General features: G+C 39.3%; 1 protein-coding gene across 1 annotated transcript; it reads left to right on the top strand.

Moving 5' to 3' along the window:
• Positions 1-992: 992 nt before the first annotated feature.
• Positions 993-8,642, top strand: LOC109505094 (mitochondrial import receptor subunit TOM6 homolog). Its single transcript, XM_019847052.2, has 2 exons — positions 993-1,241; positions 8,404-8,642. Exon 1 carries the CDS (start codon positions 1,077-1,079, stop codon positions 1,239-1,241), a length of 165 nt encoding a protein of 54 aa, XP_019702611.1. The 5' UTR covers positions 993-1,076; the 3' UTR covers positions 8,404-8,642.
• The last annotated feature ends 3,148 nt before the right edge of the window (positions 8,643-11,790 follow it).

Genomic DNA, 11,790 nt, shown 5'->3' with positions numbered 1-11,790 from the left:
CAGCGGACAGTCTTCAGACAAGCTTCTACATCAGATAAATTCCAGACGGACTTCTCTAGCAATCGGACTCCAGCCGGATTTCTCCAACAGAAAGTTTTCGTCCGGACTTCTACAGCAGATGATTTCCGTCTGCAGCATCAACATCTAAGACACCCAACAACAGTTAATCCATCAGCAATCTCGGAAACATCCGAGCTTCTCTTAGATTGCTGAGACAGAGAGCTATTCTGCTCCACCAGACGTTCCAACCGAGCTTCAGCCGTCCGGTCCGAACTCTCCGGCAAGTCGTGACAACGGACACCACTACTCTCCGTAATAAACTCTACGTGGCCCCGAACGGCCCACTACCAGGCAGTTACGGACGTCGCTGTCAATCGGTTACGCTCTTCCGTCTATAAAAAAGACCCCCAAATACGTTCTACTTTAACCTCTAAGCATTATCTCTAAACTCTGCTAAAATTCCATTCGAGTGCTCCATTTCTTTTGAAGCAGAGTACTGACTTGAGCGTCGGAGGGTCTTGCCGGAGCACTCCCAACTCTGGTTTAGACTTTCCTTGCAGATCCCGACGGCGGCCGTGATCCCCTCGACTCCAGCTTCTCCAGCATCGACGGAATTCTGCACCAACACGTTACAATAATATTATAATATGCAACATATTTATATAATAATATATATTATATTTTATTATAATTTATTGTATAATATTATATAATATCCTTTATGATTATTTTATTATACCAAAAATAATTTTTTTGATTTGATTATCAAATATATATTAAAATTTTACGATATTTCAGAAATATAATTAGTAAATAGTAAATAATTTTTTTTATAAAAATTTATTTTTTAAAAAATTTATTTTTTTAAAAGCTCTCGTTCTAAAAATTTCAGAAGTACTACTGTCAGAAGCAATCTCAGGCAGAGCCTAAAATGAGTTGGCTCACCAAACCCAAAGCCATTTGGTGCGAGTTCTCGGGTGCCTATAAATATACCCAGACTCATCAGCCCTTCCCCACCGCTAGGGTTTTGCCGAGGGAAAGAAAAAACCAGAGCGAGAGCAAGTGGAGCGATCGAGATGTTCCTGGGAGCAATACCTCGGCGGCCGGACAAGGCCACGGCGTACAAGCAGCTGAAGACCCACCTGGCTATCATGGGCGCGTGGGTTGCCGTCATCCGTGTCACCCCTTACATCCTCCACTACCTCTCCCAGGAAAAGGAGGAGCTCAAACTCGAACTCTAAGTAGGTTCCCCTCACTCCCAATCCTTCCAGTCCGAAATCTTTTAGGCTTCATCTCGTATCTTTTGTTCGATCTTGCCTTTATTCTTGTGTTCCTCCTCCTTTGATTTCTGAACAGAACGTGTCAACTTTTAATGGAGCCAAGAAAAGAAGTTTTACTGTCGGCAAAGATTTTATATGCTGTAATTCGCTTTTGCTTTATTCTATTGATCTAGTTAGTAGGTATTTTATTAGCAGTAGTATCATCTATTGGTGCTTTCTGTTTCTGTTATTACTTTGTGTTGTGTTTAGAGTAGTCTTTTGTGTTTGGATGATTCTGATATGTAGGCAAAAGGATAAGAAATTAACTAAGGTTATATTATTTGAGAGGGGAACAATCTGTGAGTCATGTGAAGAGAGAATTTGTTGTGTATTTTGGATTTTTCGGTTCTTTTTTAAAAAAAATAAGATTTGTGTTGCAGTCCGAATTCCAGTCAGCCACCTAGCGGTATGACAACCCTACACGTCATCCCTTTTCCATGTGGAAGAAGATTTGAAAGGTTTATGACTCTAGATGTGTGATAAAAGGCTTGATTGATACATTAATTATCTACAAACTCGAGCTTTGGTTGCGATCCAGGCTTATTTATTGTTATAAACTTAGGACCTAAAAGCTTATTTTGGGATCAACTCAACTCTATTGGTGTACTTGTTTCACATTGTTGGCTTAATACAGGTAAATCTTAACTTGTTCTAAATAGTTCAGCCATCAAAAGGTCCACCAGGCTGTAGTTATGTATAACATTCCTGTAAAGGAGTAGATGTCAAGGGATTTTTCCCTTCCATACGTGTAACAACCCACCTTCATGCAACCGCATGTTATGAGATGACAAGTGGTGGTCTATGTTTTCTCATGGACATTTGGTACATAGCATATTGCTTTGTTGTGAGCATGATAGAGAGATACCAAACTGGGACTTATTGGTACTATTGAATTGTAATTATAATGCATTCAATGTTTGGGAAATGGGTAATAGCAAAATTTTGACATTTGATGGGCTTTGCCAAATGCTAGCTGATATATAGAGACATGCGATATGTCAAAAAAATAAAAGTGAAATACAATGAGACTGTGGAAATGGAGAAGATTCTTAAAATGTTGTCAAATGAAAAAAATGCTGTAAGTATTGACTTGGAAAAGAGATTTGGCCTGCAGTACAGAAGTAAAAAAAAAAAAAAAAAGCACTTTAGCGATGCTAAGATTTTTGTCTTTTTGCACCAGCTTAAGTATGGAGATGATGGAATAACTTATGTTAATTTGGAGATTGACATGTACCTTGAGGAAAGTTGAAGGTGGGTAGAAATGAAGGAACAGACACACAACCAACTCTTAGAAACAAGAGGTATTCAGTATTGCAACTATGACTGCAGAATTACAGTTGCTTATTTTTCATTGAAACTAGTTTAGAGTTCAAATAAAGATTACCAGTTGAGAGGATTTTCATAACTATTTTCTGTTTTGTGCTTGAAGTGTTAATTTTTAAGGTTATTTCTTACTGAGTCAAATGGTTAAAAAGAGCCCTGGAACTTAGGCTAACAACATTTTGAGTGACTTTTTCCATCCAGAAATCTCTACTATGCAGAGAAGAGGACATAAAAGGAGAAGAATTTCCTAACTCTGTACAAAATGACCTGAGTTTTAAAAGCCTAAGATATGTTATAACCATTTGTATAAATTTTTGGGAAGAAGATTTCCTTTGTACAAAATGACTTGACTTTTAAAAGCTTAAGTTATGTTGTAACCATTCATATAATTTTTTGGGTAACTTTTTGGGTAATCACTTGAACATGTGCTGCCATTAGATTTTGGAGGTGCCATTCTGCTTTTACATCTTTTATAGCAAGGCCTTTGTTGTTTTAGCTTCAACAATCCTCTAGGAATATGTGTAACCTTGTTAAGGTTCTTAGACATAACTTTTGGTTGATATGTACTTCAGGCTTGGGCATCCTTGAAGTCTTATTCTCGCTGTAATTTGACACCATTGAGTAGAAACTTGCTCTTTAGAAGTATACTTCATTATGTGATATGCTTATGTTGATGGAGTAAATCACTTCTTGCTAGTGCATTTTATGTTTGCCTTTTTGCAACAACATTAGTGCTAATCAATTATGTTAGACATTATGGATTTCCTTGGAAAGAGTAATCCTATGACCTTGCTACATTTTTGGAACTAAACATGAGTTTGTATATCCAAGAATTTAGAAACTTAAGGTTTGTAAGTTCAAAGAGAAAATATTTTTGTGTAACTCATGTATTGTAAGGAGATAAAGATCAACAATGTCAGCGTCCAAATTAAAAACCATCCATTTGTCGATATGCTTGAAGTTTTACCAATTGGGTTTTTTGGAGGGTCACTAAATTGCAGCGACACGATATGTGTTGGTGTATCAACTTCTCACTCTTTAAAACTAGGATTTAGGTTAAAGTTGAATGTAGGACTAAATTATCCTTTTCAGAAGGAAGTCAGAGAAAGGAATTTGATGCATCATCTTGTTTGTCTCGGACTTATCAAAATTTTGGTAAAGGATTAGACATACTAATGCAAGGTTTTTGTTATTCGATATCTCGATCATCTTAGTGGGTTCTTGGTACCAAGACAAACAAATATTTCAGTCTATCTTAGTCGAGATGGAGGCCTATAAATTCTTTAAAAATATTTATTACCAGGAATCTTGGTTAATGTATGTGGTTAAGTTATCTAGGTTGGTAATTAGGGCTGGAATAGGTCGGGCCATACCCTTACTCGAGCTCTGCTTGAAGTTTTTTTTGGGCTTCGGGTTGGGCTAAGGCTTGATTTTTTTTGGAAAACCCCAGGCCCGAGCCTGGCTCGAGCTTGGGCCCAAGCTCAGCCCGAACTCGATTGGGCCATCCGAAGGACCCATTTGGGCCAAAAATTGGGTTGGTCCTGATTCATTTGGCTTGCCTTGCATTGGGGCCACCTTCAGTGTTGAGGCTAGCGACGATGGAAGGTGGGGACTGGATGTGGAGAACGATGAAGATGTCGGGCTTGCTTAGGGCCTTGCCAATGGCGGCAGGGTCGCCGTCGGGAGGGTGGAGGCAGAGGTCTTGGAGGGCTCATTGGAAGGTGTTCATTCTCTCCTTGCTTCTGTTGATGGCGATGACTGCACAACTGAGGTTGTTGGTCGCCATGGCTAAGGCCGGGGAAGAAGGGAGATGGATGTGAGTGTGGGTGATTGAAAATCCAAGCAACAAATCTCTTTACAATGATCGCCAACTCCCCGATTTTCAGCCTTTTTCCCTTTCCCTTTCTTGCCCAATGGCTCAAAGAATTTAAGGGATTGCAAATAAAGATGGACTTGTGGGCTGAAATTGGAAAGGTCACAATTACCCATGAATGTTTCTAAGCGTGGTGATGAGCTGGACCGATTGAACTAAGTCGGGCCTGAAATTGGGCTGAGATTCAGGCCTGAATTCGTGCTCAGACTGAGCCCAGCTGGCCTGGGCCTGGTCCAGATCAATGATATGCCTGAGCCTGGCCTAAAAAGAAAGTGGGCCCAAACTTGCTGGCCCGAGTCTAGTTCCTGCCCTATGATGATACCAGTAGAGAGTTAAAAGTAAAGTTTTTTTTTCACCTTCCTCTTAATTTATCCAGGAACGTCTCTCTTTGCTTCTGCAGACCACCCTTGCCCTACAAGTTTGTACTCATGCAATCACAAACTTGCAGCTTTCTCTAACTCTTTCTTGGGGATGGCAGTCGGGTGGGTTTTTCTGGGTATTCAACCTATCCCGAATACTAATAGGATCCATTTAGCATACCTTATAGTATTGGGATGGGTTTGGAACGGATTTGAGATTTGCCTCTCGGATATCCGCTACTCGAACCCGATTATATGTGTTTCATAAATTTATATATATATATATATATATATATATTTATTTATTTATTTATTTATTACAATAGGTAGATGAGAGGATTTGAACTCCAAATCCTTGAATAGCCTAATCATTTCCTTAGCCAATAAGGTGCAATTCGGCTTTGTTTATAAATTGATTGATAATATATTTATACCATTTAAACTCTTCTATATAAATACCAACACAAAACCCTTCCCTATTCAGCCGCTGCTCCAAGCCTCCCACCTGATTGAGACTCATGAGGATAGAAAAAGCAGGAAAAATCGGGGAAAACATAGGAAAAATCAAAGAAAACAAAGGAAAGATGGAAAAAATTAGAAGGTAAGACCTTTTCCGACATAGATTGATCATTTTTTTCCTTTTTCCTTTTTTTTCTTTTCATTTCATTCTCTTTTTCGGAGATTTGTAGGGAAGTAGAGCACCAGAGGGAGATCGGAGGGGTTTCCTAGTTTTCGGTTGGGGTTTCTTCTCAAGCATGTGGGATTTTGTGCAAGTTATGGTGGTGTGAGTTGGTCCCTTGAGGTTTTGAGAGCTTAATCTATGTAAAAGCAAGATATTTTGTAGGGTTTGGGGTTTTTTGATCAAAGGGATTTTGCTTTGGCTACAAAATTTTTAATTTGTGGAGTTCTGTTCTCATGATAGTATGAATATGAACGAGGGTTAATCGGATGGGATCGAGTACTTGGCGGGTATCCCAATTTTAAATGGGATGAGTTTGGAATTTTTGCTTAATTTTGTAATTGGGTTTGGGTAGCAAGATTTAAATGGATTCAGATACCTATAGGACAAATTTTGCAGGTATCCTGCCTGTTGCCATCCCTGCTCTCTCCTCTTCTCCCTCCTCATCAGGCTATTGTTTCTCTTTCTTGACTGGTACTCATCCCATGGCCATGCTCATCCACGGCTGATGTCCCGATGCTGGTCCACTAATCCTCATTCTCACACACCAGGACTTCTTTACAGTAACTGATAGTGGCTGCTATTCTGGCAGCGATTAGCCTTTAAGCTAAGCTGTTCCAACAGTCACTACTCATCTTTGTTCTCACTGACCCATCTGTCATGGCAGCAATATAATCTCGGTCAATATTCCAATCATGTTTTAGCTGATATCTCCAGATATTTTGGTTTATATTATATGAAATTAAAACTCCTGATGTTATATGTCTCATATTGGTTAGTGACTGATTTTGATTCAAACTGATATCTCGGCCACAATGTCAGCCAAGATGAGAACTTTGTAACAATGTATGTTTATGGAGAAGGAATCTGAATGTTAGGGCCTTTTTCAAGATACGAAACATTCAACTTCCCAAGCTTGGATAGGATAGAAGAATGAAAGAATGTGGATGCAATGTTTTGGTGAATAACTCTTGATGTCTCATTTAATTTCTTGTGTTGAATTAGGACATTGTACGCATCATAGATTCCTATTTGTTGGATGGGCGGGGAAGAACACCAATGTTTGATGTGTTTGAACATGTTTTAGACCAGTTGTTTGAATTATGTGCAAATGACTGAATATCTCATTTATTTTCATCTGGTGATTAGGATAGTGGTGTTTGCTTTGTCAAATTGTTTGGCATGATTCTAATGTATTTATGGAAAACTAGATTTTTCCACATGCACATGATGGTGAAGGGAAAGAACCAAGTCGCTGTGGGGTGCTTCATATAAAAAGGAATAAAATAAGTAGATTGAATGCTCTGGTGGAGTCGAAACCTGAGCATTCCCGTTATATAATAGCATAGATTGGTATAATAGCATAGATTGATATACTATGGATACAATGGATGTTGACCTCCAATTGATTTGTGCAGTGCATTGTATAACTTTACATAATCCTTATAGAACTGGGGAGAGAGAAACTGAAATTTTTTTTGCAATGGAAATTTGTGTTGTCAGTTCATGAGTGGCATCAAAAGACTAATGTTTTAATCCTCGAATAGATGCACATAGGTCTAAGTCATTCCGCTTAAATGAGATGGTCCATGCAAAAATAAACATGATCACAGACTGAGGGCGAATAAAGCTGCCTTGATTTTCCTCGTAATTATGCTGAAGTAAGTTCTGATGCCTTCCTATGTGGCAAGTGTTTCTTTTGTTTTGGAAGTCTGGAAATCAAGAAGACATTTTCATAATTCCGTTATATAATAGCATAGATTGTATAATAGCATAGATTGATATACTATGGATACAATGGATGTTGACCTCCAATTGATTTGTGCAGTGCATTGTATAACTTTACATAATCCTTATAGAACTGGGGAGTGAGAAACTGAAATTTTTTTTGCAATGGAAATTTGTGTTGTCAGTTCATGAGTGGCATCAAAAGACTAATGTTTTAATCCTCGAATAGATGCACATAGGTCTAAGTCATTCCGCTTAAATGAGATGGTCCATGCAAAAATAAACATGATCACAGACTGAGGGCGAATAAAGCTGCCTTGATTTTCCTCGTAATTATGCTGAAGTAAGTTCTGATGCCTTCCTATGTGGCAAGTGTTTCTTTTGTTTTGGAAGTCTGGAAATCAAGAAGACATTTTCATATTATATGCATATCTAATTTTGTGATTAATCTTATAACTGCAACCCAATGACTATATATTGTCATAAAAATGTTAATTGGCATATCCTTGTCCAGATCTAATCTGTCTTGATTGATGGGTGATGCCAGACTGAGAACCTTGCTGACCCAATCAATAACATCAAGTGAACCAGCTTCAACCTCGAATCCTATTTTATCTCCTGTAGTAGCTAACCCTTTGAAGGCCCTCTTTAATTGTTATGAGAAAGCTGTTCTAAACAACATGTAATAAGAACATAATTCTTTGATTGAAAGGTGACCTTCAAGACGCATCCAGTTTATGGCTACTTGCTTGTTAAGGTAAGCAGAGAGGAATGGAGGTTGCAATGATCTCTTTTTTCGATGAAAGCAATTAGGTTTGCAGGACTGGATAGTGGGTATGAAGAACTTGAAGGTCTGGTTGAAATGAGATTTCTTATTGAGTGTACAAGTATACTTTTCTTTCACCCTTATATCCTTATTAAAACTGCACCCTGTTTGTTTACTCAAAATTGGTAGGAGGTGTAGCAAACATGCTACATGGACATAGCTGAATTGTTGAAAAATTATTGATGATCTTAATATCATGCATATTTATCTCTTCCTTTGCTGCAGTACTCAAAGCTATCATCACCAAGTAATCCATACTTGATGTTATAACCATTCTTATAAATTTTCTTGTGCAGATGGATTTTCTGCAACCGATTTGAGGATTTTGGAGGACGGTATTAATGCTTTAACCTGGTGATAGGTTTCCATGTATGAGCGGGAACGCTTGCCTTTTCTTTTTCTTTTAACATTGCACTTAATGGTTGTTTCACCCAAATAGTGCTTTTATAAGACCAGATAAATTTGAATTCTGTATGTTGGTCTGTCAAGTTTGTAATGATACTTAAGATCATGGTATGTTGTTATATTCGCGCTATTTGATTGTTCTGTTTTTAATAGTGTGTGAAGTTGCAGCCTGGCACATGCCAAGGAAAAATAAGTAAAGGTATATCTAGAACTTGAGGGAATTATTTTCAATATGATGAAGTGAAAAATAGAATGCCAAGCGAGCACTGCTATGGTAACTCAGAAAAGTCACTCAAGAAAGTTAACCATCTTCCATCAATCATTTTGCTTCTTATTGTGGCGAGTAAGGAGAAGATGACATGCAAGCTGAGTTTTTCAAGTTACACATTTTGAATTGCTCAAGCATTTTCCATGCCAAGATGTTGGCACTTGCTAGGAGCTGAACTTTTTTCCTTAGTCTGTTAAACCTTGTACATTTTATAGCACATCATGGAGGATATTTGGCTGTCATGAATTTTACTATTTTTCTTCATCATTGAGATGAATGGAGCCTCTTAAATTCTGCATGCCCTTACTTTTCTTTGCATTCGAGAACTAGAAGAAAAGTCTCTAAATGGAACAATTCTTGAAGCTTGAATTCCTGCGACCTATTCTTCCAGACTAGAATTCCATTGCAAGAAAGTTTATATATATCTACACCTGAAGCTGATGCAAGAAGAGGGATTATATCACGATCGGTTGTGCTCTGCATTTGTCTTGAGGAATGCAGAATCAATGGATGCATTTATGTTTTGAATCGGTAGTTTGTATGGTTGATTTTGGCTTGGGTATGGGTGATGGATGGATGTTGTTCTCCCTAGATTGGTCCCTTATCGTCTTTCTCCGCTCTGAAAGTTAATATCGTGGGAGTGAAAGATGGGATGGTGATTTCGAAAGCTTTGAACTTGGTGGATAATTCATTGCAAATGAATCCTTTGAGGCTGCCTGCGCTATGTTAGTCAAATCAAACACACCTCATGGCATTTGCATCAGATGGTCTCCCATCTGCCTAAGCAAAGACTACAGCCCTTGATACAAGTAATTAACCTGGTCTGATCACTGCGGGCTCCTCAAAGCCTCGTCTTTAACTGTTTTGCCCAAATAGGCTGCTATAATACTTTGGTGCATCCAAGGTGAGATATGATGTGGAGCGTTCACTGTCCTATAACAGCTATTAAGCCTTGCGATGTAGCTTCGACCAAAAAGAAAAAGAAAAAGAAAAAGAAAAAGAAAAAGGCTTTGTGATCTACTTATAATCTGAGAGACATCATGACCCCCATGAGCATGTGCTTTAAAACATTGGTGGGAGAAGGGAGGTCTTTGTGCTTGTGGGCTTGTTGTTGAGGACTTTGACGTCGGAAAGTCTGATGTAAAATAAGAGGTCTTTCTATGATTTTTCTAAGCACGTGGTGAGGCAAAGACCAGGAGGATGACTGCTACTATGGCTGGTTATACTGCAGTGTGGAAGATATTGTTGGGCATCGCCCAGGAATTTGGGATGTCTTTGATTGCCTTCCTCCATTCCGGAATGGTTTGGGCTTATGGGTTTGCACAGAAAATTTTTGGTAATAAAACCTTGCGCATTTATTTTTGTGGGTAACGTTTGTTCAGGATAACAAGCGAATGTCACGGAGATATTATATGAAGGTGGCTAAGTCCCTGAATAGAGGGTTTGTATTTGTCCAACCTGAATGACAGTAGACCGTTTTTTCTATGATAAGATAGTCTAAGGATTCTTGCATTACAAGGGCAAACTCTTGTGCTTATACCATTATGATGAGTCTCTGGCATGATTTCTTTCTCCTCTTCAACAAGAAACTGGTATACCATCGCAGGATGTTGATGGATTTTGGTGTGAAAACGCTCTCTCTATTTCTCTGTAACCCAAGCTGCTCATACCCTAAGCCACAAGGTGGACTAAGCAAGCAAGATGGAATCAGAACAGGGATCTATGTCAGCCGACCGGTAGTATGAGCCAGTACAAGTATGTTCGATCGGATCGGTATGAATTGACACAGAGAAGAAGAAGGAAATCTAGGAGGAGAAAAGGAGAGAGAGAGAGAGATACAGAGGGGAGTAAAGAAAGAAAAAAAGGGAAGAGAAGTCGTCGGAGGGCCTCTGACTAGCCGTTGTGGCCGCCAAACAGTGTAATCGATGTCTACAGTGCTGCAGGCATGCAATAGGGGCAATCACCCTTATTTCATGAGATTTTTTTTTTTAAAAATCCTGATTACGATGAAGCCAGCAATAAGTTTGTCCGCTTCACTCAAACCCATTGCTTGCTTTACTATTCATCAATATTTTTAAAAAAAATACAGTGAGGGAATAAGGGTGGTCATCCCTATTCCATGGTCGCAGCTTTGTTTGTACGTTTTTCGCTGCTCGATGGCCACAGCGGCCACTCAACATCTTTTGGCAGCTTCTCCACTAGCTATATATTCCTTCGGTACCATTGCTCCCTCCTCTCTCTCTCGTTTAAATATCCTATCGGGTGACATCGAGCTGCGGCAGTCTCTATGGCCCTTTAGTGGCCTCGACAGGCCACCCACCGGCCTCTAGCGGTGTTGTCCCATCTTCTCCTCCTCTTCTCTCTCTTCCTTGTTTTTTTTTCTCTCCCTCATCTAGTGTTTCAATTTACCCATCCGAATCATCCCAGTTTGCCGCTGATACGGCTCAGAACGCCTTGAACCGTCCCATCTTCTCCTCCTCTTCTCTCTCCCCCTTGTTCTTTTTTCTCTCCCTCATCCAGTGTTTCAATTTACCCATCCGAATCATCCCAGTTTGCCGCTGATACAGCTTAAAACGCCTTGAACCATTCGGTTCAGGATGGTTCAGCGAATGTTGGGACTAAGCATTATGACATAATCTGAAAGTCGCAGTCCAAATCATCGTAGCTAAATTCTCTGCATTGGTTTTTGTTGCAGCAAATTTTCATCTCGAGGCCAGATTGGCTGGAGTTAGGCAACGCCGAACCTGCAAAACAAGTCTTTAATCGAAAATGGCTCCGGTGGAGATCCTCCAATGCTCAAATCAGAAATCTGATAATAGAGAGAAAGAGCATTCGAGTATTAGTGTTGATTTCGTACCTTAGGTATCTCCTTTTCTTCATCTTTTATGGACGTGCCTGTAACTATCTGGGGGCGATAATCAGGGTTAATCATGATCGGCTCGAGTGCATTGTGGTGAGATTTTGGGCCATGATTATCAAAATATGGGGGTTATTTCTTCTTTATTTGATT

The sequence above is a fragment of the Elaeis guineensis genome, chromosome 2 (assembly GCF_000442705.2).
Source record: "Elaeis guineensis isolate ETL-2024a chromosome 2, EG11, whole genome shotgun sequence".
Classification (NCBI taxonomy): domain Eukaryota; kingdom Viridiplantae; phylum Streptophyta; class Magnoliopsida; order Arecales; family Arecaceae; genus Elaeis; species Elaeis guineensis.
This window is presented reverse-complemented; position numbering and strand designations above follow the sequence as displayed.

Bases quoted from the DNA above. Each gene is read 5' to 3' on its own strand.
- LOC109505094 (XM_019847052.2), top strand. From the start codon at position 1,077: ATGTTCCTGGGAGCAATACCTCGGCGGCCGGACAAGGCCACGGCGTAC.